The following is a 25,582-nucleotide window of genomic DNA, read 5'->3' as shown; positions in this document are numbered from 1 at the left end:
GCTTTTCTCCTAATGACATTCTCCATTCCCTTATGACTTTTTCTAGAACACAGAGCATCTCCGTTTTGATCTCAAAACTTCTACAAATCTCAACTCTAAATTTCACTTTAGGATTGGTGTTTGTTAGTTTTTGCTTAAGCTGAGCTGTGGCTTTCTATCTAGGCCCAGTTCATTGAGTATTTCAAACAGTGGCTTCCTCTCAACGGAGTCATAAGCTCTATTTATGCAAACATTAATGAACACCAAATCTAAAATGACATCATTGTTATTATTCTGTATATTGGAATCATTTCTGTTGATATCATAATATTTCCATATATGCAAAATCAATAGAATATCTTGACTGGAAGCTACTTGTACAATGCTCAAGACAGCCACTCATGTAATCCATTTTCAGATCCTTTTGGTATGTCAGAATAAGAATACACTTGACTACTTATAGTTCAGCTAACTATATTTAGAAAATTATTCAGATGCATGCACATCATCATTCAGTAAACACACATCAGACAGTATTACTACACTGTAGAAAACCTCACAAACCATTGCTAGATGTTGGCATTTAATAAATTAAACCTTTAAATCTCCTTATAACAACATATAACATTGTATTCTAATAACTTTAATCTAAAACCTTGCCATATGACTGACACATATTAATTGGGGGCAGTTACCTTCAAATATAAGCTTGTTATGGGACTGAAACCATGACTAGAGTGGGTCACACCCTCAGTCAAAGACTCCTTGAGAATGTTCTGTTTCCTCCACCATTGCAAAAACTAACAGCACCATTTCTGGCAAACTCTCCTAACTTAGCAGAGTTTTGAACAGAAAACTGGCACTTGCCTATAGCAAGACAACAAGGGAAAATGCTACAAAGACCATGGTAATAAACAATAAATTGGTGTTTCCTTGTAGCAAGGATATTGAAAGGTATTTTCTTGCACAGATGACAAAGGTTGGGCTCTCCACTACTTCACTATACATTACACAGACACCAAGCCCCTCAAATGGTAACTAACATGGTTCCATGACACAGTATTAACCACAATGCACTGTAATAGGTATCAACCTACCAATGGTACAAAAGAGCCCCTAGACCACAACAATCGTTCTATTCATCTCACATTATGAGTATCTAATCAAAAATTTTTTGTACTCTAACAATCCCCTGCAATTGTTGTTGTTGTGGTCTTCAGTCCTGAGACTGGTTTGATGCAGCTCTCCATGCTACTCTATCCTGTGCAAGCTGCTTCATCTCCCAGAACGTACTGCAACCTACATCCTTCTGAATCTACTTAGTGTATTCATCTCTTGGTCTCCCTCTACGATTTTTACCCTCCACGCTGCCCTCAAATACTAAACTGGTGATCCCTTGATGCCTCAGAACATGTCCTACCAACCGATCCCTTCTTCTAGTCAAGTTGTGCCACAAACTCCTCTTCTCCCCAATTCTGTTCAATACCTCCTCATTAGTTATGTGATCATCTAATCTTCAGCATTCTTCTGTAGCACCACATTTCGAAAGCTTCTATTCTCTTCTTGTCCAAACTATTTATCGTCCATGTTTCACTTCCATACAGGGCTATAATCCATTCAAATACTTTCAGAAACGACTTCCTGACACTTAAATCTATACTCGATGTTAACAAATTTCTCTTCTTCAGAAACTCTTTCCTTGCCCTCAAAAATGAGATCGACAGGAAGTGAAAAATGGCTAAGCAGGGATGGCTAGAGGACAAATGTAAGGCTGTAGAGGCTTATCTCACCAGGGTTAAGATAGATACTGCCTACAGGAAAATTAAAGAGATCTTTGGAGAAAAGAGAACCACTTGCATGGATATCAAGAGCTCAGATGGAAATCCAGTTCTAAGCAAAGAAGGGAAAGCAGAAAGGTGGAAGGAGTATATAGAGGGTCTATACAAGGGCAATGTACTTGAGGACAATATCATGGGAATGGAAGAGGATGTAGATGAAGATTAATTTATTTATTTACATTTTCTTTGCGTGGAGCCATCGTAATGATGGCTTTTGCAAATGTCAGACTTAATACTATGGTTATATTTATACTTATAAAATACACTATATTCTGTAGCTGTTGCTTCTTATGTCTATTTTTTACATTTATCACATTACAACTGATATACTAATGCCTCATGTTACAATCACTATCTTAAAATTCATTGAAAGAATATAAACATTTTTCTATTAGAAAAGATTTTAATTTTGTTCTAAAAACATTTTCCGTGTATGTTCTTAGAGAGTTTGGTAGCTTGTTATACAAAATCAAACCACTGATATATGGACTTCTATCAGTCATTTTTAACGTTGTTCTGTTATGGAAATAGTTACACTTTGTTCTAGTGTTGTGATCGTGTACATCACTGCCCTTGATAGCTTCTGTTGATTGACTTGTAAAAAATACAACTATTTTGAAGATATACAGAGAATATATTGTCAGATATTTGTACTGCACAAACACTTCACGACATGAATCTCTACGTCCCATCCCATGTATAAGTCTTATTGCTCTTTTCTGTAGTAGTAGTAGTAGTAGTAGTAGTAGTAGTATTCTTTTTAAATGTACATCAGCTGCACAGCCCCATAGTTAAATTCCGTAATTGAGAAAGGGGTAAAGTGTTCCTTAATATACTAATTTCAGTGCTTGACTAGGAACTATCTTTAAGAGCTGGCCGAGGAGATATATGGCACTACTGACTTTTCCGCATACGAAATTAGTGTGGTATGTCCACCGCAAATTTTCATCAACATATACACCCAGGAATTTACAGTTACCATTTTCTGTTGCAGAGATATTACACACACTATTCATATTGTTGTGATGAGAACTGCCTGTTTTAAATATCAATAGTTGAGATTTGGTGACATTCACCTTGAGTCCTGATCATTGAAGTATTTTGTTACTTCTGTTACACCACTAGTAGCAAGAGATTCTAGCTCTTTAGATTCGCTCCCATAGAATAAGACTGATGTGTCATCTGCATAGCTTACAATATGGGAGTTAACGGGTTGTACAATGTCGTTAATATATATAAGGAAGAGAAAGGGTCCAAGGATTGAGCCCTGTGGTACACCTAGTAATACAGGTTCACTGGTGGACTGGGAGTTTACGATTTTATTATCTAATTTGTATGACAATTTAGTGCTTTGCTTACGATTCAACAGGTACGTGGTTAGAAGATTCATGGCTTGATCCCCAATACTGTAAGATTTTAGCTTTTTAAGAAGTACCCTATGGTTTACCGTATCAAATGCTCTTGTCAGGTCCAAAAATATACCTGCAGTCTGCATCTTCCGGTCCAACAGACAGTAAACTTCATGGATGAACTGTGTAACTGCTGTGGTTGTACTTAGCTCTTTTCTGAAGCCATGCTACAAATCTACAAGCAGTTTATGTTTTGTGAAAAAGGCACTTAGCTGAGAAACGATAATGCTTTCGAATATCTTACTAAATGTGGGAATTAATGATATTGGTCTATAGTTGGAGACTTCTTCCTTACTTCCCTTTTTATACACTGGTTTCACTACACTCATTTTTAGAACCGTTGGATACATGTTTTCTCTAATGCTGCAATTAATCAGGTGAGTAAGAGGTTTAGAAATTTCTTTTAAGCATGCTTTAGTAATAGGTCTGGATATGCCATCCCATCCAGATGAAAATTTTTTCTTTACCATGTATATTGCCCTGCGAACCTCCTGCTCATTCACTTCCACAAATTCAAATTCGGTACACTGGGTGAGATGGCACCGGATCTCTATCTGTGAATCTGTAATATGTGTAGATTGTTCACCAGAAATGTAGTAGTTATTAAGAATATTACATATAGTATCTGGGTTTTTTATAATGTTACCATCAAGTCTTATGCTGAGTGGTTCCATGTTCATCTTGTTGGGACCTTTTCGGTATTTGTCAATCAGCTTCCAAGATGCTTTGCTTATGTTGTCAGACTGTTCTATTGTTTTGCTGTTAATCCAATACCTTAGATTGACAATTTCAGTTTTAAAAGTTTGCTTGGCCCTATTGTATTTTTCCTTGAAAACCTGCCTAGTAGTAGCTTTATAAAGCTGGTTTAGATCATGTACTTGCTGCCTGAGCCTAATCAGATTTGTTGGGAGTTTTAGTCTAGGATTATTTCCATTTTGACAGTGTTTAACTACCTTCTGGATTTCTCTGACTGGACAACTATATTCATTATGATGCAATAGGGTTGAGTAGAATTCATTCCATTTCTCATCCGACCCTTTTACCTGGTACACAGAATCCCATTTCTCATAAGCTAGTTTGTCTTTAAGAGCATTAATATTTGAGGTATTCAGCATTCGTTTCTGTAGCACAATTTTTGTTATTTTAGGCACAACTGAATTTTTGTATTCTATCACCTGACAGAAGTGGTCAGAATAAAGAAAATCTAAGTTACTGTAATTTACCTTATCTACTTTAAGAGCATTAATATTTGAGGTATTCAGCATTCGTTTCTGTAGCACAATTTTTGTTATTTTAGGCACAACTGAATTTTTGTATTCTATCACCTGACAGAAGTGGTCAGAATAAAGAAAATCTAAGTTACTGTAATTTACCTTATCTATAACATCTTTGTTGATTATAGAATAATCTATTCTAGTGGAACATGTGTCCGTCACTCTGGTGTCAGAGTTCACTATATTGAAATGGGAGATATGATACTGCGTGAAGAGTTTGACAGAGCACTGCAAGACCTAAGTTGGAACAAGGCACCAGGAGTAGACAACATTCCATAAGAACTAGTGACAACCTAGGGAAAGCCAGAAGTAAAAAGGAATTTCCATACTTACTGTATCCCTACCTGTGATCTAGAATCAAGTTTTATACTCTGGTCAACTGTCTTCACCAAGCTGCTGGCAGATATCAGGTGGGAAATAGATAATCCTCAGATAACCAAATACAAAGTAAAAGAGCACCTTTTTATCACCCCTCTTATAATTTATCAGAACATTTAGGTTCAGAAATGTAAATTCTAGTCAACATCAATGTTGATATTAAACAGGGTTAAAAGTAACCAGTACATTAATATATGACAGCACTGAGTGTAAAGTTAGATAAATGCCTACTATGGAGCATTACATAAAGATAGTTGAGTAGTTTTAGTGTTCTATCACACTGCAGTCTTCGCTGTCCTAGTGACATAAGGCAAATATTTCTTTATAAATCAGATTTAATGAGTTTTTGCCCATTGTGATATAGAAAATAATTACAAAATGTTTATTTTATGTTTCATGTGGAATGAGCTGGTATTAGAGCATCACAGCTTTCGACACTTTGTTGGTAGCAGAGCACTGCCAACTGGGCAGGTTAATATCATTAGCTGATGACCAGTGACCTTAAGAAGATACAGCTTTTTCGTTCCCATTCTGAAATCATTATTCTCATACTACAACAGCAAAATAAAGAAAAATAACATGAAAAATTGGCCAAATTTAATATTTGCAACTGTTTTGTAACTTATTGAAAATCAACTTAACATTAATCACAATGACAAAACATATGTTAACTTGCAAATTGTGAAAAATATTGTATTGATGAAGTGCGCAAATAAACTACACCACTTGAATTTGTTTTGACAGAATTCGTTTACAAGGTTTAGAGACATTAGACAGTTTATTTAAAAGAAAGCATGACATGATATGGATGTGCTGAGTATATCGAAGATTATAAAAAGTAATTTAATGAAAGTCTCAAATTTAGCAGTATCTCAAGTGTCAAGGAATTAAGTTCATCTCTGAATAATTTCTTATCTAGCATTTGGAACATGATGGTGTAGTGTACATAACTTTAGTAATTACTTGGAATCAAATAATAGAACCATCAGCACTTTTATTTTCGATCCCCATGACTGGTTCTCGCCACCAAGACCATTTTCAAGCAGTTATCTGAAAAATATTTAAAAAGCAAGATGTAAAAGTTGTAACAGGTTGCCAGTACACTTTACAGGATAACTTGCAATGGCTGTTTTGGCCTGTTAACGTGTAATTTGATTCGTTTCATATCCCTGAAAGCACTCTTTCCAAGTCCCTACTGAAGAATCTTCCTAATTAATATCTGCAGGGTGCAGGGTCCACATGAAACTTCCATGTACTTTTTTGGCTCTATCTTTATGTACACTTGACTTTTGAACACTTCTTTTCCTTGATAATACGTGTAGCATTTGTTGTGAATTTTTTCACATTATCCTTGGACTGCTACTGCAGCACTCGAAGTGATCTGAAAACCAAAACCACACTTTCTTTTCAAACATTTTCACTTCAGTTATGACTGGTCAGTAATGCTGTCAAGTTCTCCAATACCTTCTAGTAAATAGCATATACAGCATGTGCATTTCAATCTCATTCAGATGATGGTCAGCTTGTGCATTTACATTCAAGTTGGAGAAAATATAATCTTACAAAACAAACCTGCAGGGTGATTCAAAAAGAATACCACAACTTTAGGAATTTAAAACTCTGCAACGACAAAAGGCAGAGCTAAGCACTATCTGTCGGCGAATTAAGGGAGCTATAAAGTTTCATTTAGTTGTACATTTGTTCGCTTGAGGTGCTGTTGACTAGGCGTCAGCGTCAGTTGATGCTAAGATGGCGACCGCTCAACAGAAAGCTTTTTGTGTTATTGAGTACGGCAGAAGTGAATCGACGACAGTTGTTCAGCGTGCATTTCGAACGAAGTATGGTGTTAAACCTCCTGATAGGTGGTGTATTAAACGTTGGTATAAACAGTTTACAGAGAATGGGTGTTTGTGCAAAGGGAAAAGTTCTGGACGGCCGAGAACGAGTGATGAAAATGTAGCACGCATCCAGCAAGCATTTGTTCGCAGCCCAGGAAAATCGACTCGTCTGAAATTGGTTCAAGCACTGTCTGCAGCTGATAAGATTAAAAGAATCGATTTCTGTGATTTTATCCTTGCTCAAATGGAAACAGATGAATCTTTCGTTTCAAAGATTGTGTTTAGTGATGAAGCAACTTTCCACACTAACGGAAAGTCAACTATCACAATGTCTGTATATGGGGCACTGAGAATCCGCGGGAAACAACTCAGTATGAATGTGACTCGCCTAAGGTGAACGTTTTCTGTGCCATTTCAGCCAATAAAGTTTTTGGTCCCTTTTTCTTCGAAGGTGCTACTGTAACTGGACTACAGTATCTGGAGATGTTAGAGAATTGGCTGTTCCCTCAGCTCGAACAAGAAGCACAACAATTCATATTTCAGCAGGATGGAGCGCCACCACATTGTCACTTATCTGTCCGTAACTACCTGAACGTCAACTACCCGAGGCGATGGATCGGCCGCCAGGCAGCCCGTGACAGAGCACTTCATCACTGGCCTCCAAGAAGCCCTGATCTTACCCCCTGCGAGTTTTTCTTATGGGGGTATGTTAAGGATATGGTGTTTCGGCCACCTCTCCCAGCCACCATTGATGATTTGAAACGAGAAATAACAGTAGCTATCCAAACTGTTACGCCTGATATGCTACAGAGAGTGTGGAACGAGTTGGAGTATCGGGTTGATATTGCTCGTGTGTCTGGAGGGGGCCATACTGAACATCTCTGAACTTGTTTTTGAGTGAAAAAAAAACCTTTTTAAATACTTTTTGTAATGATGTATAACAGAAGGTTATATTATGTTTCTTTCATTAAATACACATTTTTAAAGTTGTGGTATTCTTTTTGAATCACCCTGTATTTTCTTTTTATCACTTTATAATACCTCTTCCACGAACCGCTACCATACATTGAAACTCTGCTCACAGACTTGTTGCTTTTATAAACTATTTATTTGCATGAACTCCCTTTTCAGCACTACTGACAGTAAGCTAACCCGAGCCATCTGGGTCCTCCCCTCCACCAGTACCTTTTCTGAAATGCACAGATGAAAGTTACCCTCACAATACATTCTCTGTTCCTGAAATCAACGTAGCCTCAACCTACAATCCCCAGACCCTCCACCCTAGAATTTTCACCGCCTATGCCCTACCACATCCTCCCTATTCTCGCTTCCTGCCCTCTTCGAGTGCTGCTCTCTGCCAATGAATCTGCCCATCTTTCCTCTTCCTGATCCTCTTATCTCCCCCCCCCCCCCCTTCCTGGCCCCATAGCTTTCTGACTGTGCGCCTTTTGGCAGTCTAGTCATCTCAGGCTCTGTCAGACAGCACTCCCCCCCCTCCCAACCACCACCACCACACCCGTACACTGTTATCCCTTCCACTTCTCCGCCCACTCCATATTGTTGCTTCCATTCTAGGTGACAACTGCATTCTGGTACAAGCTGCCGGAGATGGCAGTCGTGTGTGTGTGTGTGTGTGTGTGTGTGTGTGTGTGTGTGTGTGTGTGTCCCCTTTTCTGAAAGGCTTTGGCAGGCAACTTAAGGTTTCATGTTTATGGCACATAGCAATCTATCTTTTCCTTATGTTGTTGATATTTTGACATGGAGTTTCCACTGTTGTATTTTCCATGACTACCATCACCTCATCAAGACCAAACTAAAAATAAAATTATTCCAGTTATATAACTTAACTTTTGAAGGAGATTTCAAAGTGCTTGTGTTCAATGAACATCTTTGGCCATGCAGTTTCTTTTGTAATTTTTTAACTTCAGTAAATATGCAGACAAAAATTTTGTTGGCAGCACCACAACTCTATTTATGTTAATCTCTCTGTGTAAAAACAGCATAACAAATTTTAGACACAGTTAATGGACAAGGAGGTGAGTGTCCTCTACTTCAGTGATAAGCTTTCTGCATTTTTTTCCAATTTGTGTAGGAATCTATGATTACTTAACAAATAAAACAACTTGCTTCTCTTCTGGCAGCAGTTTATCATAGATCACAGAAGCATTCAGCAGTATTTTCATTTTCAAGTAGTCTTCCGACAGGTGCACATAACTTTAAGTCTATATTACTTACTTTAGTCTGTCATGGAATACATTTTATGCCTGCATATTATACCTTTTTGTAAACAGGATATTTTCCCTTTGGGAAAGAACATGAATTTGACATACAGATATCTTCAGAAATTGAGCTAGCTCTGTTCTGAGAGGTAGCGGACAACGACAGCACCCAGGTTGATCCCATGTCTCTTAGTTACACGTTCCACGTATCATTTTGCACTATAGATTGTAATGATGGAATAAGTCATTTTACAATCACATCGTAAATTAATTTGTACATATGGTTACATTCTGAACATTTCTAAGTTTTTTATTTGTTTTTATTTTTTGTTACAAAAAGAAAAAACACATACAGGTGTGAGTTAGTAATTACTACCCGCCACCTTTTACACATTACAGTAATAAAAATTCTTCTATGGAATAGAAGTAGTTGTCAGGTAGAAACTTTCTAAGTATGTTTTCAAATTCTACTTAGGTGTCTGTCAGACATTTTATGTCACTGTGTACATGATCAAAAATTTTTGTTCAGCATTGTGGACCTCTTTTTCTACTAAGGACAACATTAATGTGGAATTTACGTCTGAAGGTTTTTCATTAGAGTTACACATTGTTGGTTTCTCAATAAAATACAAGTTATGAAATACTCAACCAGCTTTGTGTGTCACCTGAGGGTTCCTATCAGAATTGTATATTGTTCTTAATGAGAAGGAAATGTCCAATGTGAATGTAGCTTTGGGCGTAAAACAAGGGAGTGCTATAGGATCAATACTGTCAGCAATCTAGTGGATAACTATTGAATTTTGATGAGGCTTCTTGCATAGGATACTGTTGTATATAGGGAAGTTAAACATCAAAAAACTGTAGAAAAATGTACAAAGCCTGCAGGGTATCAATGTTTCATTAAACAATGGCAGTTGAGCCTCAGAAGAAATAAGTGTAACACATGCCAAAGAAAAGAGTGGAAAGGGCCATTATTACTTGATGAAAAAATTTGGAATTGATACTTGTAAACAGTAACATCTGTAAAATATGCAGGACTATGAGTCGAGATCAACATAAAGTGGAAGAACCGCATAAAATTAGTTGTAGGAAGAACAGATGCAAGACAGATCCTTTAGAAAAATCCAAAGGATACATAATTTCCCTACGAAAGAAGCAGCTTACACAATATTAATTCAACCAGTTCTTAAGACATTGCTCATCAATCTGGAATAAATTCACGGTCAGATTAACAGAGAATATAGAAAAGATGGACCTTGCCGTTGGTGGAGAGGCTTGCGTGCCTCAACGATACAGTTAGCCGTACTGTAGGTGCAACCACAATGGAGGGGTATCTGTTGAGAGGCCATACAAATGTGTGGTTCCTGAAGAGGGGCAGCAGCCTTATCAGTAGTTGCAGAGACAAGTCTGGATGAATGACTGATCTGGCCTTGTAACACTAACAAAAACGGCCCTGCTGTTGTGGTACTGCGAATGGCTGAAAGCAAGGGGAAACTACAGCCATAATTTTTCCTGAGGGCATGCAGCTTTACTGTATGGTTAAATGATGATGGCGTCCTCTTGGGTAAAATATTCCGGATGTAAAATAGCCCCCCATTTGGATCTCTGGGCGGGGACTACTCAAGAGGACGTCGTTATCAGGAGAAAGAAAACTGGCATTCTATGGATCGGAGCATGGAATGTCAGATCCCTTAATTGGGCAGGTAGGTTAGAAAATTTAAAAAGGGAAATGGATAGGTTAAAGTTAGATATTGTGGGAATTAGTGAAGTTCGGTGGCAGGAGGAACAAGACTTCTGGTCACATGAATACAGGGTTATAAATACAAAATCAAATAGGGGTAATGCAGGAGTAGGTTTAATAATGAATAAAAATAGGAGTGCGGGTAAGCTACTACAAACAGCATAGTGAACGTATTATAGTGGCCAAGATAGACATGAAGCCCATGCCTACTACAGTAGTACAAGTTTATATGCCAACTAGCTCGGCAGATGACGAAGAAATTGAAGAAATGTATGATGAGATAAAAGAAATTACTCAGGTAGTGAAGGGAGACGAAAATTTAATTGTCATGAGTGACTGGAATTCGAGAGTAGGAAAAGGGAGGGAAGGAAACATAGTAGGTGAATATGGATTGGGGGTAAGAAATGAAAGAGGAAGCCGTCTGGCAGAATTTTGCACAGAGCTTAACTTAATCACAGCTAACACTTGGTTCAAGAATCATAAATAAGGTTGTATACATGGAAGAATCCTGGAGATACTAAAAGGTATCAGATAGGTTATATAATGGTAAGACAGAGATTTAGGAACCAGGTTTTAAATTGTAGGACATTTCCAGGGGCAGATGTGGACTCTGACCACAATCTATTGGTTATGAACTGTAGATTAAAACTGAAGAAATTGCAAAAAGGTGGAAATTTAAGGAGATGGGACCTGGATAAACTGACTAAACCAGAGGTTATACAGAGTTTCAGGGACAGCATAGGGGAACAATTGACAGGAATGGGGGAAAGAAATACAGTAGAAGACGAATGGGTAGCTCTGAGGGATGAAGTAGTGAAGGCAGCAGAGGATCAAGTAGGTAAAAAGACGAGGGCTAGTAGAAATCCTTGGGCAACAGAAGAAATATTGAATTTAATTGATGAAAGGAGAAAATATAAAAATGCAGTAAATGAAGCAGGCAAGAAGGAATACAAACATCTCAAAAATGAGATCGACAGGAAGTGCAAAATGGCTAAGCAGGCATGGCTAGAGGACAAATGTAAGGATGTAGAGGCTTATCTCACTAGGGGTAAGATAGATACAGCCTACAGGAAAATTAAGAGACCTTTGGAGAAATGAGAGCCACTTGTATGAATATCAAGAGCTCAGATGGAAACCCAGTTCTAAGCAAAGAGGGGAAAGCAGAAAGGTGGAGGGAGTATATAGGGGGTCTATACAAGGGCGATGTACTTGAGGACAATATTATGGAAATGGAAGAGGATGTAGATGAAGATGAAATGGGGGATACGATACTGCGTGAAGAGTTTGACAGAGCACTGAAAGACCTGAGTAGAAACAAGGCCCCGGGAGTAGACAACATTCCATTAGAACTACTGACGGCCTTGGGAGAGCCAGTCCTGACAAAACTCTACCATCTGGTGAGCAAGATGTACGAGACAGGCGAAATACCCTCAGAGCTCAAGAAGAATATAATAATTCCAATCCCAAAGAAAGCAGGTGTTGACAGGTGTGAAAATTACCGAACTATCAGTTTAATAAGTCACAGCTGCAAAATTCTAACGTGAATTATTTACAGACGAATGGAAAAACTGGTAGAAGCCGACCTCGGGGAAGATCAGTTTGGATTCTGTAGAAATGTTGGAGCACGTGAGGCAATACTGACCTTACGACTTATCTTAGAAGAAAGATTAAGGAAAGGCAAACCTACATTTCTAGCATTTGTAGACATAGAGAAAGCTTTTGACAATGTTGACTGGAACACTCTCTTTCAAATTCTAAAGGTGGCAAGGGTAAAATACAGGGAGCGAAAGTCTATTTACAATTTGTACAGAAACCAGATGGCAGTTATAAGAGTCGAGGGGAACGAAAGGGAAGCAGTGGTTGGGAAGGGAGTGAGACAGGGTTGTAGCCTCTCCCCGATGTTATTCAATCTGTATATTAAGCAAGCAGTAAAGGAAACAAAAGAAAAATTTGGAGTAGGTATTAAAATACAGGGAGAAGAAATAAAAACTTTGAGGTTCACCGATGACATTGTAATTCTGTCAGAGACAGCAAAGGAGTTGGAAGAGCAGTTGAAGGGAATGGACAGTGTCTTGAAAGGAGGATATAAGACGAACATCAACAAAAGCAAAACGAGGATAATGGAATGTAGTCGAATTAAGTCGGGTGATACTGAGGGAATTAGATTAGGAAATGAGACGCTTAAAGTAGTAAAGGAGTTTTGCTATTTGGGGAGCAAAATAACTGATGATGGTCGAAGTAGAGAGGATTAAAATGGGGACTGGCAATGGCAAGGAAAACGTTTCTGAAGAAGAGAAATTTGTTAACATCGAGTATAGATTTAAGTGTCAGGAAGTCATTTTTGAAAGTATATGTATGGAGTGTAGCCATGTATGGAAGTGAAACATGGATAATAACTAGTTTGGACAAGAAGAGAATAGAAGCTTTCGAAATGTGGTGCTACAGAAGAATGTTGAAGATTAGGTGGGTAGATCACGTAACCAATGAGGAGGTATTGAATAGGATTGGGGAGAAGAGAAGTTTGTGGCACAACTTGACTAGAAGAAGGGATCGGTTGGTAGGACATGTCCTGAGGCATCAAGGGATCACAAATTTAGCATTGGAGGGCAGCGTGGAGGGTAAAAAACCGTAGAGGGAGACCAAGAGATGAATACACTAAGCAGATTCAGAAGGATGTAGGCTGCAGTAGGTACTGGGAGATGAAGGAGCTTGCACAGGATAGATTAGTATGGAGAGCTGCATCAAACCAGTCTCAGGACAGAAGACCACAACAACAACAACATACAAAAGATCGCAGAAAGAGTTCTACATTTCATTATGGGTTTATGTACTTAGTGCTAATGGAACAGGAAAGGAATGGAGGAATGACTGATATACACAGTATACTCTGCTAAGAACTATAAATCGGCTTATGGAGTGTAGATGTAGTAGTGCTAAATGAAATAGCTTCTGAAAATCACACTGTTCTTTGGTGAAAGGTGAACTACAGTGCTGTTAGATGCTTTCTCATTTTATGTCATATTTCAGAAACATTTTTGTGCTATTTCATTTTGTATCTGCCTAATTTTCCCAACTGTGTATGTGAAGGGTATTGCGATGAAATATTTTATATCCTTTTTCCAAGCTTTTGAAACAGACAAGCTACTTACAGTCTATAGTGAGAGCAAGATGGATAATGCATTTTTCTAGTGCATATCGCTGTGGCAGCCAGGTAGGTGGCGAAGATTTTTTTATCTTAATAATACACATCAAACAAATTAAAACTTATATAAATCATTATTATTTATTGTCTTATAAATATTTGTTTGATACAAACAGAGATTAAAATTTTACACCATTCCTCTGAATTAAAGAAGAATATCAGTAACATTGTATAGACATCCTCATGTTACTAAGAACATTATTTAATTTTTAAAAAGTGGTACCAACGCTTATTTATTTGCTATTTGCTGTCTCACATTTTCTTCTTCTTTACTGTAAACTACTACAGGCCCACTGAGACACTTCAGTTGGTAGGTTAGGGTAGGCCCTGATGGCAGCATCAATTTGATCGTCTGTTATCATTAACCTGTACATTTTAAATTCGTCTTGCTTTTGCCTCCCAATGGAAAGTTCATTGTACTCTTCTTCATCTTCACCTTCCAAAAGCTTGATAAATTCCATGACCTGAAAAAATGGGGGGTAAGATAAACTGTTTTACAATGAACAATAACCATGAAATATATTTTTAATTCCCTTTCATCAGTGATCTCGCAAACTGCTTCACCAGAGCTGACTATCTTACTGTGTCTAGCCTGTACTTTATATGTATAAAGCAAACAGCTATTGGCATGATCAACATAAGAACACAGACTAGAAATAAGGCTTTGAAATTACTGATTTCATTGCCAGACTAGGACAAAAAATTAGATATGACACGGACAACAGGAAACTACAGCAAATACTGACACTGTGTAAAAAGAGAGATGTTAAATAATCAAACAATGACAACACAATAAGAGTTGCATGGCATTACTTGCCAGTATCATACCGAGAAAAGAGAAAATTTTGTCAAATTTTTTAACTTTCAATGCAGGAGATCGATGACGTAGAAATATCTGCACTATTTTCTTCTTTATTAAACAGCCAAGCCTGCTATCACAATAGAACCCTAAAGAGACTAAATTACGGCCAAAATAAAGGTAATCCAAATCTGAATGATCTTGTTTAGCCTAAACCACATATATAAAATTAAATATGGTGAATCTTAATGCTTTGCTCACAGATTACATGTAGAAACATTTCCTGGGTGAAATGCTGGATATTACTGTGAAATACACATGATATTTCATCAGCACAACTGTTCACTATTTTCAGGTGTAATGAACACAATGCTGAGCTATGACTGGAGCCTCCTATTTGTACCCGTCTAAATGGGAAACATGCAGGCATAAAGGCACCAAATTTGGTGGGCAGTAGCGAAATGTTCCTGATCAACTATGGGGAGGACTGCTATGTCACCTGTCATAACTCCTGCACATTGCTGCCTGGCTACTCCAGCAGACTGTTGGAAGCCATGAACTAGAATACGTGTTCTGCACGTGTGTGGTGGCCACTTCATTCAGTTGTCGTCTGATTACTTAGGTAAGTGAGTGACCAGTAGTCTCTCTTTCGGTTGCTGTGACTTAAATATTACCAGCACTGAAACCCATGCTGTGCTAATTTTGAAACCAGTTAATCTCTGTTCACGAGATTTGTTGAACTGTGAATTGCAACCTTTCTTTTCATTTTATTTTTCTTTTCTTTTAATTACACTGTCCCAGTAAGAAACGTCAATGAGAGAATTTTAGAACCTTTTGTAGACTATGTTGTGCCCCATACTGAGTTAATGGTCAACCATGGCAGACATTCCTAGTTGGTCCAGACAAAATGTCAATGTTTGATGCATTTGTCTTCCACAGTGCAAGTCTGTCCAAAATATGACCACAGTTATAGGGACACTTATAAGTGCCCATCTTTCTCAAATCAAGGTTTTTGTTTAACAGAGCGGTAGAGCACTGAATTTTGTTGCTGGATGGAAGATGCATTTAACTACACATTTTCGTCAGTTATCTTCCCATTTTTGAAGATGCACCAACATATGGGAAGACAGCCATTCTCCAATTTCTCACACTGTCTGAAACATCCATTTTTCAGGCATATGGTATGGTGCAGCTCATCAGAAAAGCTGTCTGAATCCAAAATGACTAGTGCTCTATGGCTCCACGTCCTAAGCATACTACTTTGTTGGTGGGCTGCAGGTATAAATCCATGTGTGTTGGTATATGACACACAGCATGACCCAAGGCATCATCATCTTTTCTCCACATATACACAAGCGGGAAGATTTGTTTGCCTTTTTTCTCCACATCCATTGTAACCGTAATGTTAGGATGAAGAGAACTGAGATGATGTAGAAGTACAGCCAGGAATGCAGTGCCACGAAGCAAGATTACAAAGTTGACATCCAGTGTGGTGTCACAAGATTTAGGCCTGTCCCACCCCTCATTAAATCGACCAAAACTTATACGAATAATTGTAAGAACAGTTATTACTATTATGTTCTTTAAGTTTGTTTTTGGGTTTTCAGAAATACTGTGGGAAGAAAGTTTATTTAAGTTGCAGATAACGTGGAAGACGTTGCCCAACGATCACCACGAAAGTTCGATGTAGCGGCAAGTGGGCAAGGAATAAAATGAATGCTGCAAACCGCTGCGAGCCATGAACGAGCCTGGACTGTGAGGGCGTCGAGCTTCCCAAGTCGTTGTTGGACAATGTCAAACGAAGAGATATTCTGATTTCTCTTTGTAAACAGATCGATCGAGTCTTGAAAGGTTCATGTAAAACGTATAGGCGGGTGACACATTAGGTGGGACCCGATGCCTGTAAGACTTCCACAGTTATTAAAAAGTTGTTAAACGGCAAAACCAATAGTTCATCATTTATATAGATAAACAGTAATAAAGATATAGGAAAGGAAGAGTTGCGGCGTCAGAACGAAAAGTGATACATCGCTCAGCAACGAAGAAAGACGTAAACAGCAGGCCTTATGTGGTGAAAACAAATCAACTGATAAAATAAAAGCCACATAACACTGCACCAGGTATTGCCAAAAGTATGTAGGTTTGAAATCCACTGAGCGGAGTGCTTTATCCGCAAACTCTCATACAAAAGACAAGCCACAATGGGTGGCAGTATACCGCCCACTGCGATGCTGTCAATTTGTTCAAAGAATTAGTCACAGAATAAAAAAATAGGTTGAAGTGGACATGTCCTTGAACTAATCTACAAGATCCCCTTCCAGCTTCTCATCAATGAGTAACAGCAATTCTGGCAATGGCACTCAAGTGAAAAGTGAGACCACATCAAAACTAACATATATATTAAGTGATGTGTATCTTAAGTTCTTGAGCTGATGAACGAAGTCTTGCAAGTTGCGTGTGTGGTTCTCACATTTTCCCACTAAATGGCTATGCTGGGATGCCAGATATATTGCAAGCACCCCAACATTGTTTACAACAGGGCTCAGCAGCATACAGTCCACGTGAATGTTACGGAATATGTACAGCGTGAGAAGGAAGGGTGCCTGCGCATGTAATCTCTTGGCTACTACATCATCAGAGATCGCGCTGGTCTTAAGGAGCTCTAAAGTTTTTCACTATATGTTGGCTGTAGGATCCTGGTTTAGTATGCAGCCATCCAATAACTGGTTTAACTTGCATAAGTACATTTGTCTGAGAGGATAACAGCTGTGTTTCCTTAATATTAGGATCCTCTCTTGGTGATCAAAATGCTGACACTTCTGTAGATGAAATATTATTCTTGTGTGTTTGCACCTGCGTCAGAGTGTGACAGGTATCCTGCCTGATCTTCTCGGCAGTGACCCTGAGTATTTTTGAGATTCCCCATTCGATTGAGCTAATGATGTCCACAGAATGAAGTTCATACCCTTCTCCAATGCCAATTCACTGTGTTGAGAAGAGGTGTTCCCTTAAGAACGTACATGGTCCATTTACAAAGCTTGTCTTGTAGTTTATCTTCTTGTGATAAGCCACCTCTTAAGCGATGAAACGTTTTAATTTGTCATGCTCTGGCATACTGCCTCCTTCACAACACCCAAGTAGCACTGCCAACCTACATCCAAGAAAATGCTGATAATCCTAAAGAAATCCACAGGTGAAGTGCCAACAGATCTCAGCCTACAAAGTCCAATTCTGTGGTGCATCTCCTCTCTCCCCAGTTTGTAGTTGTCTCTCTGTTTAATTCTGCTAGCAGCTGCAAGTTTATAAACCTATCATTCAAGTGCAGTTTGTAATAATTTGAAGATCTTGGTATCTTTACGAGAATGAAACATACAATGGATCATGCTGTGTCTGTGAGTGGAGTTACTGGTGCGAAGTGTCTGCGAAAAGGTGCCCAAAACAGCTGCAAGAGGAGGAGGAGGAGGAGGAGGAGGAGGAGGACAACAATGACGACGACGACATTAGTGTTTATCTCTTCGACAATGAGGTCATTAGAGATGGAGCACAAGCTCGCAGTAGGGAAGGAAAGCAGCTGTGCCCTTTCAAAGGAGCCATCCTGGCATTTGCCTTACGTGTGAATTAGGGAAATCACGGAAAACCTAAATCAGGATGACCAGATGCGGGTTTGAACTGTCGTCGCAACAGCTGTGGCCAAGACAGCTGTGCTTGGAAGTGTATCTGCAATCAAGGATTTAACAGGTATATGCTAATGAAGATAATATATGGCTTAACATACACCCAATTGTCGTCTCTGTATCGAACAGGATAGCTCTTAATTTCATCTAGTTGGTTAGCCCTGCCATCACTTGGGTTTACATGTCATGACTGACAGTAATCTAAGATAACTGCAACCAGAGGCAGTCATTGTGCATTAATGCACATACATTTTGCATTCTGTAAAATTAAATATAATTGTGCAAATTTTGTTATTTACAAGAAAATTTGTGTAGTTTATTTGTTACATGAGAGACAGGACTTGATGAATATTTTGTTTTACATAAAAGCATTGGTAAAACACCCAAGGAAAAGTTGGCAATAAATTTTAGCGTAACTGATTACTAAGGACTTTGGAGTAAGAATTACTGCAATGAGGACCCTAACATGGTACAAAATGGTATAATAATAATAATAATGGTCATGCGCTCATCATCAAGATGTGAGATCTGACATTTAATGTGGTGTGATATAAGTTTAAAGGACATCTGAAATTAAAGTTGACCTCTCATCAAGATTCAACTGAAAAGAGCTCAAGGTGTCAATGTTAATGGAAGATGACATAACCGTTCGTATATGTATCTCTTCATAGCCAGTGAAAGATTTGCCTGTTGTGCAACAGTAGAAAAGTGTTAGCTGAATTTAAAGTTTCCAGGCCACCTGATCTCTATAGTTCTGTTCCCTCAAAACGTGCATGGGAACATTTGTAATAATACTGTCTATGTGAACCAGCATTACTACGAGTATTAATGAGTTTTTAATTGCATTTTAAATAGAGGAACAATACATTTTTGTGAAAAAGTAAATTCTGTTCATTTATTGATTTAATATGAATTTTGAAACCTCTGAACCATCATGTTGAAGTTGTTGTGACTATACTTTCTTTAGTTACACTGCTATGAGGTGCTCAGTGTCTATCATTACTAGGCTGAGTACAGAAAATAGCTGCAAGACAAATTCGATGTTTCACCAAAATCCAAGATTGATCAAAAGTAAAGGTGGCACTGCTGAAATCAAATTACATCTTTATCATTTACTATACAACATGTATAAATGCTGCTGGTTTCTAATGGAGTGGATATGATTGACTAAAAAGTGAGTAAGTGAGATAAGTTATTTACTATTTTATTGTGTCTTCAGGTTGTTGCGGGATAATGAACGATCTATTAAATTTTGGATGTGCCACCAGTGACACTATTTAATCACATGATATTTTTGTTGTGTAACAATAGGTCATCTTCCAAGTGATCTGACAGACTGCAGTTACAGTGCTCACTTTGGCCTTTTAAACCCATGCAACGTGCCCCTGTGCATGCAGTGCTACAGTTGTTGTTCAGTTGCAAAGAGCTAAGCATAAACTGAATCTGTAATTAGCTGGTCAATCACTGCTGAGATATTTATATGCCATTAGTTGCTTGGAAGTTTTGGCTCAGAGCAAAGATGATGGCATCTTTGGACACACGGTTTATCAGAAACAGATTCATATGCATCTATATTTACATGCAAACAGGCGCCACCGCCCTTCCTGAATGATGGGTGTACTTTAATTCACGGAACACACAGCATTGCTGATGAGAGCAGCCTGCAGACGAGCTTCGATACTTTAAAAAATGTTTGAAGCAAATGAGTACCCTCTACAGATAAAACTGAAGGTGGACTCCATGTGTGAGGGAGATGACACCAAGAGATTCAAATCCACAGTTTTTGTGCCATAAGTGGGAAGCCCATCATCAAAAATAGGTGATATCTTCACAAAGTACAAAATGAAAGTGGTTTTCCGCCCTACACTGAAGACAAGAACTGTTTTTGCTACATCAAAGATGACTTAATACTCCACAAGGCTGAGGTTTACAAGATCCCCGGCAAGTGTGCCCTGTCATACATCAGGGAGATGCACGGAGCACCAGAGGTACACCAGGCTCTTACAGCCCAATAAATCAGCTGTGTCAGGGCACTAAATTGACAATGGTCACTATGCAGTATGACAACGTCGAATTTCTAATGTCAATTTCATCTTTTTGGGAGTCAGCGCTGAAGCAAGCAGAGAATTTAATTAACAGAGATAGTGGTTTCAGCTTGGGAAAAGCATAGAATATGGTGCTCACTTTAGTAAACTCTCAAAGATACTACTACACAGTTAGTCATAAATCAATATTTCAAGATTTGTCAACCAGCTAACCACATATCCAGTTTACGCACAGCTCTTTGCCAGTAACTGCGGTCATTGAAACTTGTGTATCTGTGGCCACATGTGTAACAGCATGTCCTGTGGATTTAAAATGCCTGAGCAAGCACTGTAGCTTCAGTCTGTCAGCTCACCCAGAAGATCACTGAAAGTTAATATCAGGAGATGAAATAGTGTTTTAGCAGCTGTATGCAAGAATTTTCCTGTACGAGGTCTTTCAAAAAATTCCAGAACTTTGTCCACAAATGTTTTCTGCGCATACATGTTACTTATTGTGCATGGTCTCCTTCGAAAGACTCTCCTCCACAATTGATACTCTGCTCCAACACTGTTTTCACTTCCGGAAGCAGTCTTGGTATGTCTCCTGCTGGATCGCATGAAGCACCGTCAGGAAATATTCTCCGCACCGTCTGCAAATTTTCTTTTATCTCATCTATCCTTGCAAATCTTCATCTTTCACTGGCGTTTTGAACTTTGGAAATTAAAAAAAAAAAAAAAATGTCCACAGGGGCCATGTCTGGAGAGTATGCAGGATGAGACAGCACAGTGGTTTCATTTTTTGAGCAACAGGCACACACCAATAGGGATGAAAGTGTGGGTGCCCTATCGTGATGCAAGAGACATGAATTGTCTTCACATTTCAGGCCATTTCCTTCTCACGTTTTCTCACAGATGTCCCAACACGTCCCAGTAGTACCATTGATTAACGGTGTGTCCCTATGGCATGAATTTATGATGAACTAATCCTTCAAAATCAAAGAAAACGATCGGCATGGGTTTGACATTTGACTTGGCCTGAGAAGCTTTTTTTTTTCCAGAACTTTTCCCAATCCACTGCGAAGATTGAACCTAGGTCTCAACATCATTACATCTCCTCATCAGTTATGATTCTCCTAAGGAAAATCTGGTTCTGATTTGGATGATCCAAAAAATCTTCACACATTGCAAGGCAAAGATCTTTCTGGTCTTCACTCATGAACCATGGAATGAACTGGGTGGCAACACGATGCATTCAAAGATGCTGTGTCAGGATTTCATGACACGATCCAACTGAAATGTTACATTTTTCTGCAATCTCTCTGACAATCAGTCTTCGATTGGCACACACAATTTTGTTGTCGTTCCTGATATGAATGTCATTGGTAGACGTCGAAGGGCGTCCTGCATAAGGGTCATCTTTAACTTCCATCTGGCCATTTTTAAACTGTCAGCCATTCATAACACTGAGTAGGGCTGAAGCCCTCTTCACCATAGCCTTCCTGCATCATTTTCTGAAGTTTCAAGCAAAATTTAATGTAGACGCATTGCTCCTCTAACTCTGCCATCACAAAATTCGCAAACTACACTACAAAATCTTCTACTCAATACAGCACTGAAAAATAACTAACACACAGACAACAATGAAACTTCTAGCAGTTACACATTAAAACATGTGTGCAGGGATATCAACCACATTTTACTCCAACACACCATTGGCGCAAAACTACAAATGTTCCGGAATTTTTTGAACAGACCTCATATCTCATATATGTCTAGTTGACAAAATACATTATTATCACACAAATATACAGATAAATGAGCTTTGCTTCAACATTTACTTGTATTACTCACCATCAGTATTAACAGGATAACAAGTGATCAGTATTTTTGGGAGAAACTTGCAACTGTTCATAGTTATTTGTGACTGCAAGGACTAATGCTGGTAGACAATACATTCTGGACATTGTTTTATGTGACCACAGACAGTGGTCATGTGTGTGTGAGTTGTGCTTGTGTGAATATGTGGGTGTGTTTTGTACATTAGAAGTAGGCCTTTTGGTCGAAAGCTCACATATATAGCAGTCTTTTTGTTGTGTCTGTCTGCAACTCAACATTTCTTCTACGTTATGCATAGCAATCTATCCTTTTCATAATACTGTCACTATTCTTTATTAGTTTAAATATGGGTTCCTTTGGTTCATCTGGACACAAATTTCCCATACATGAGGAAGCTAATCTACAATAATTTAGTTTGGAGATAACATAGTTTTTGCACATTCAGAACTGTTATGTACCAAAAATCATCATTTACATTCACAACTGATTTTACAGATTTAAAAATTCCTTATATGTTCCAAAATAATTTTTCCCCAGGCCTTCATTTAGAATGTACAATTATCTACCATAGATACATGTTTCCAATGGATTTTCATCCCAATGAAGGTACTTCCATATTCAGATGAGGGGCTGAACATGAAGACGTGTTCAAAATTAACACTGACTAACAAATTGAGTACATAGATTTACCACTTAATTTTTCAATAAGTTAAAATAACATTTCCCTTTATTGTCTGCAATATTTGTGTCAGCTGCAGGAAGGGGACACAACTATCAGTTGTGCATAGGGAATCTGAAGAAAAGAATGTGTAACTCTTTGAAACATCATGCATGCAGCTAGGTGTGTGATGTACTAACAACAAAGGTAGTAGCTGTGTCACTGTCAGACAGCAAACAGATATGCTACAAAATGTGTTACCAAAATAATACTCTACTGAGTGTAATACTGAAGAATTAAGAAGTCGTCATACTGTCTTCATTATTTTACAGAATTCACTAAACAAAAGTAAATGGATAAAAATTAACCAGTAGCACTAAATACACAAGACGCTGGTCAATAGCTACTCAGACCAAGCACAACAAGGACTACAAAAGTTTTTTATTGGTTGCAGTAAACTATCAGAAGATTTTTAATAACGCCCCAAAATTTCAGCATTACTATGGAGAAAAAAAAAATTGATCTCTTGAATGGCCTCTGTTAATAGGATTTCGATGACTGTTACTCAAGACACTGGAGAGGCCAAAAGAACAAGAAATAAGAAAAAGTGAGTAACAAGAAGTATGTTGGATAAAACTGATGAAAGCAGAAATGGAAAAAGACAACAATTTAGAAGAAGGCAGAATATAGTCCATAAAATTGAATAATGAACTGAAAGTTAACTGACCAGGCAAGAGAGTATTGTATGAGAACACAATGTGAGGAAACAGAAGAAGGAAAAGAAAGGAAAAGTGGAAGAAATTTACAGAATAGTGAAATCCTTAACAAGAATAGATGCAAGGAAAATAAACAAACAAGGAATGTTAAATAAACATGGAAAAAGTACTGTATGTATACAAGAAGAGAAGAAAGTTTGGATGGATTATGTGTAACGGTTATATGGTGCACAGGTAGATAACACCAGACTGGTTTTGGTAGATGAAGGGAAACAGAATGAAGACGACTGAGGTCTTAAGATACTGAAGTGAGAATTTGAGAAAGCAATTCAAAGCTCCAGAAAAAGAAAGCATTGGGCTGTGATACGTTACATCTGAGGCACTGAAAGCATTAGGTCCAAATTCAACAGCCAGACTGACTGGGGTAGTAAACACAATTTAGGACACAGGAATTTGGACTCAAGATCTACTTCAGACCATTCGAGTATCTTTACCTAGAAAGTGCAACACAAAAGGATGCAAAGTCTATACAATCATTAGTTTTATGTCATGTTACAACGGCTGTAATAAAACAAGGAAACTCCAGGTAGGGATATCAACAATGCAGGAAGAGATACATTGCTACTTACCATAAAGATAACATGCTAAGTTGCAGACAGGCATAATTAAAAGACACTTACTCAGCCTTTGTTGGAAACACACACACACACACACACACACACACAATTCATTCGCACACGCAAGCACACCTCATGCACGAATGACCACCAACTCTGGCAACTCATGCCAGAATGGCTATAATGAGAAACAGTCAGGAGAATTGACAAGATAACAGAGGAAAATACTGGTGAAGAGCAGTATGAGTTCAGAAAAGAAAGAAATGAGAAACATTACAGATGATTGGGGGAAACAACGACGGAAATGAACAATCAACTGGAGAAGGCATTCAACACAGAAAACTGGAATGTACTGCTGATAATTTTCAAAGGAGGAGGTTTAGACTGGAAAGACAGAATATTAATAAAGAAGATACATTCAAAGCAAACTGTGACAGATTGGGAAATGGAAAGATGAGCATTGGAAAGGGTGTAAGGAAAAGATGTTCACTGTCAATGAAGCTATTCAACATACATGGAGAAGAACTGTCAGGTAGGGCCATACAGGATGCAAGACACACTGTAATGGCAGGAGAAAGAATAAATGCTATAAAATATGCAAATGATCAAGCAGTGCTGGTGGAACCAGAAGAGGAGTTACAGAGTATGTTGCACAAAGAGATGAGGAGTATGAAATTACGATAAATATATGAAAGACAAGAGTGATGAGAATAAGGAAGAAGGAAGATCAGGTAAACATATTCAGAAGAAAAAAGATAGAGCAAGCAAAATCCTTTATGTACTAATGGTTCAAATGGCTCTGAGCACTATGGGACTTAACATCTGAGGTCATCAGTCCCCTAGAACTTAGAAGTACTTAAACTTAACTAACCTAAGGGCATCACACACATTCATGCTCGAGGCAGGATTCGAACCTGCGACCATAGCGGCCAGACTGAAGCGCCTAGAACCGCTCAGCCACACTGGTTGGTTGGTTGTTTCGGGGAAGGAGACCAGACAGCGAGGTCATCGGTCTCATCGGATTAGGGAAGGACGGGGAAGGAAGTCGGCCGTGCCCTTTGAAAGGAACCATCCCGGCATTTGCCTGGAGCGATTTAAGGAAATCACGGAAAACCTAAATCAGGATGGCCGGACGCGAGATTGAACCGTCGTCCTCCCGAATGCGAGTCCAGTGTCTAACCACTGCGCCACCTCGCTCTGTCAGCCACACTGGCCAGCCCTTTCTGTACTTGGGAAGTTTAATGACATGGAATGGAACCTGTACAGAAGATATAAGGGGTAGGGTACCTATGGGAATAAGAGTACTTGAAAATGTGAAGTAGTTATTAGGTTCAGAGGAATTTCAATTGAGCTGAGGAAAAGATTTGCTTAATGTTATCT

At 38.5% G+C, this 25,582-nt stretch overlaps 1 protein-coding gene across 1 annotated transcript in view; it reads right to left on the bottom strand.

The window, feature by feature from the left end:
• Positions 1-13,950: 13,950 nt before the first annotated feature.
• Positions 13,951-25,582, bottom strand: part of LOC124589684 (origin recognition complex subunit 4) — a 96,679-nt gene continuing 85,047 nt past the window's right edge. The window contains exon 8 of the mRNA XM_047131580.1: positions 13,951-14,342. Coding sequence (XP_046987536.1) covers positions 14,148-14,342 — 195 coding nt within the window. The 3' untranslated portion in view covers positions 13,951-14,147. The remainder of the gene's footprint in view (positions 14,343-25,582) is intronic.

This window comes from Schistocerca americana, chromosome 2 (assembly GCF_021461395.2).
Source record: "Schistocerca americana isolate TAMUIC-IGC-003095 chromosome 2, iqSchAmer2.1, whole genome shotgun sequence".
Taxonomy (NCBI): Eukaryota; Metazoa; Arthropoda; class Insecta; order Orthoptera; family Acrididae; genus Schistocerca; species Schistocerca americana.
This window is presented reverse-complemented; position numbering and strand designations above follow the sequence as displayed.